Source organism: Nematolebias whitei, chromosome 14, assembly GCF_014905685.2.
Source record: "Nematolebias whitei isolate Nwh7 chromosome 14, NemWhi1, whole genome shotgun sequence".
In the NCBI taxonomy this organism is placed as follows: domain Eukaryota; kingdom Metazoa; phylum Chordata; class Actinopteri; order Cyprinodontiformes; family Rivulidae; genus Nematolebias; species Nematolebias whitei.
The window spans coordinates 1,469,188-1,470,687 of NC_056511.1; the positions used below are offsets into that span (position 1 = coordinate 1,469,188).

General features: G+C 46.1%; 1 protein-coding gene across 1 annotated transcript in view; it reads right to left on the reverse strand.

Moving 5' to 3' along the window:
* rhogb (ras homolog family member Gb) overlaps window positions 1–1,500 on the reverse strand; it is a 3,030-nt gene that overhangs the window by 931 nt on the left and 599 nt on the right. The window contains exon 3 of the mRNA XM_037687742.1: window positions 881–1,034. Within this exon, the coding sequence (XP_037543670.1) occupies window positions 881–1,009 (129 nt within the window). The 5' untranslated portion in view covers window positions 1,010–1,034. The remainder of the gene's footprint in view (window positions 1–880; window positions 1,035–1,500) is intronic.

Consider the following 1,500-nt stretch of genomic DNA (forward strand, 5'->3'; position numbering starts at 1 on the left):
CACAGGTAAACACACACAGGTGAACACACACAGGTGAACAAACACAGGTGAACACACACAGGTGAACAAACACAGGTGAACACACACAGGTGAACAAACACAGGTGAACACACACAGGTGAACACACACAAGTGAACAAACACAGGTGAACACACACAGGTGAACACACACACAGGTAAACACACACAGGTGAACACACACACAGGTAAACAAACACAGGTGAACACACACACAGGTAAACAAACACAGGTGAACACACACAGGTAAACAAACACAGGTGAACAAACACAGGTGAACAAACACAGGTGAACACACACAGGTGAACACACACAAGTGAACACACACAGGTGAACACACACAGGTGAACACACACAGGTGAACACACACAAGTGAACACACACAGGTGAACACACACAGGTGAACACACACAGGTGAACACACACAGGTAATGTATGGAACTTGTGCTTCTTGACTTTTTAGTAAACTGATGTTTTGTTTCACCTGTAGTTTTTTGGACCTGACCACTAATTAGCTGAAGCATACATGTTAGACATGTTGGACATGTTGGACATGTTGGACATGTTGGACACGTTGGACATGTTAGACATGTTGGACATGTTGGACACGTTGGACATGTTAGACATGTTGGACATGTTGGACACATTAGACATGTTAGACATGTTGGACATATTGGACATGTTGGACACGTTGGACATGTTAGACATGTTGGACATGGTTCTAGTATTGTTTTATAATTTATTTTCCAGTAGGACCCTTGGACTATTATCAGGATCATGGACCTGGTACTCTAGGAACAATCACGTCTTCCTGTTGTGGACAAGTGAAGACACCTGAAGACGTGGTGCATTCAGGGACCCACCTGGCTACTGTAGTTATCAAACACAGTGGGGATGTACTCTTTGGGAAATGCTCCGGTGGTGTAGGAGATGAGGAGGCAGGTCTTCCCCACAGCGCCATCGCCAACGACCACACACTTTATGGTCTGCATGGTTCTGTCCAAAACTGTCAAAAACCTGCAGACACATAGAGAACCGGGTTACATCCAGAACCAAAACCCCACACTTTGAGTCCACAGGACTCCTGCTAAACTGATCTCCAGTCAGTGACGCTCTGCAAATACTTATGTCATTTCTTGTTTCACAAAAGACTTCTTTCCTCAGGTCCACCCTCAGCTCCACCCTCAGCTCCACACCCATCTTAAGCTGTTGTTTGAGCTGTTCTGTGTTTGTGATCGGTCAGTGTTTCTGTAAGGTTCTAGGGTGTCTCCTGCAAGTGGTTCTGGAGCCAATTTGTGGGTGGTTTTGTGTGGTTGTGGTTGGTTGTGATTGGTTGTGGTTGGTTGCGGTTGGTTGTGGGTGGTTGCAGTTGGTTGTGGCTGGTTGCATTTGGTTGTGGTTGGTTGCAGTTGGTTTGGTTGGTTGCAGTTGGTTGCGGTTGGTTGCAGTTGGTTGTGGTTGGTTGCAGTTGGTTGTGGTTGGT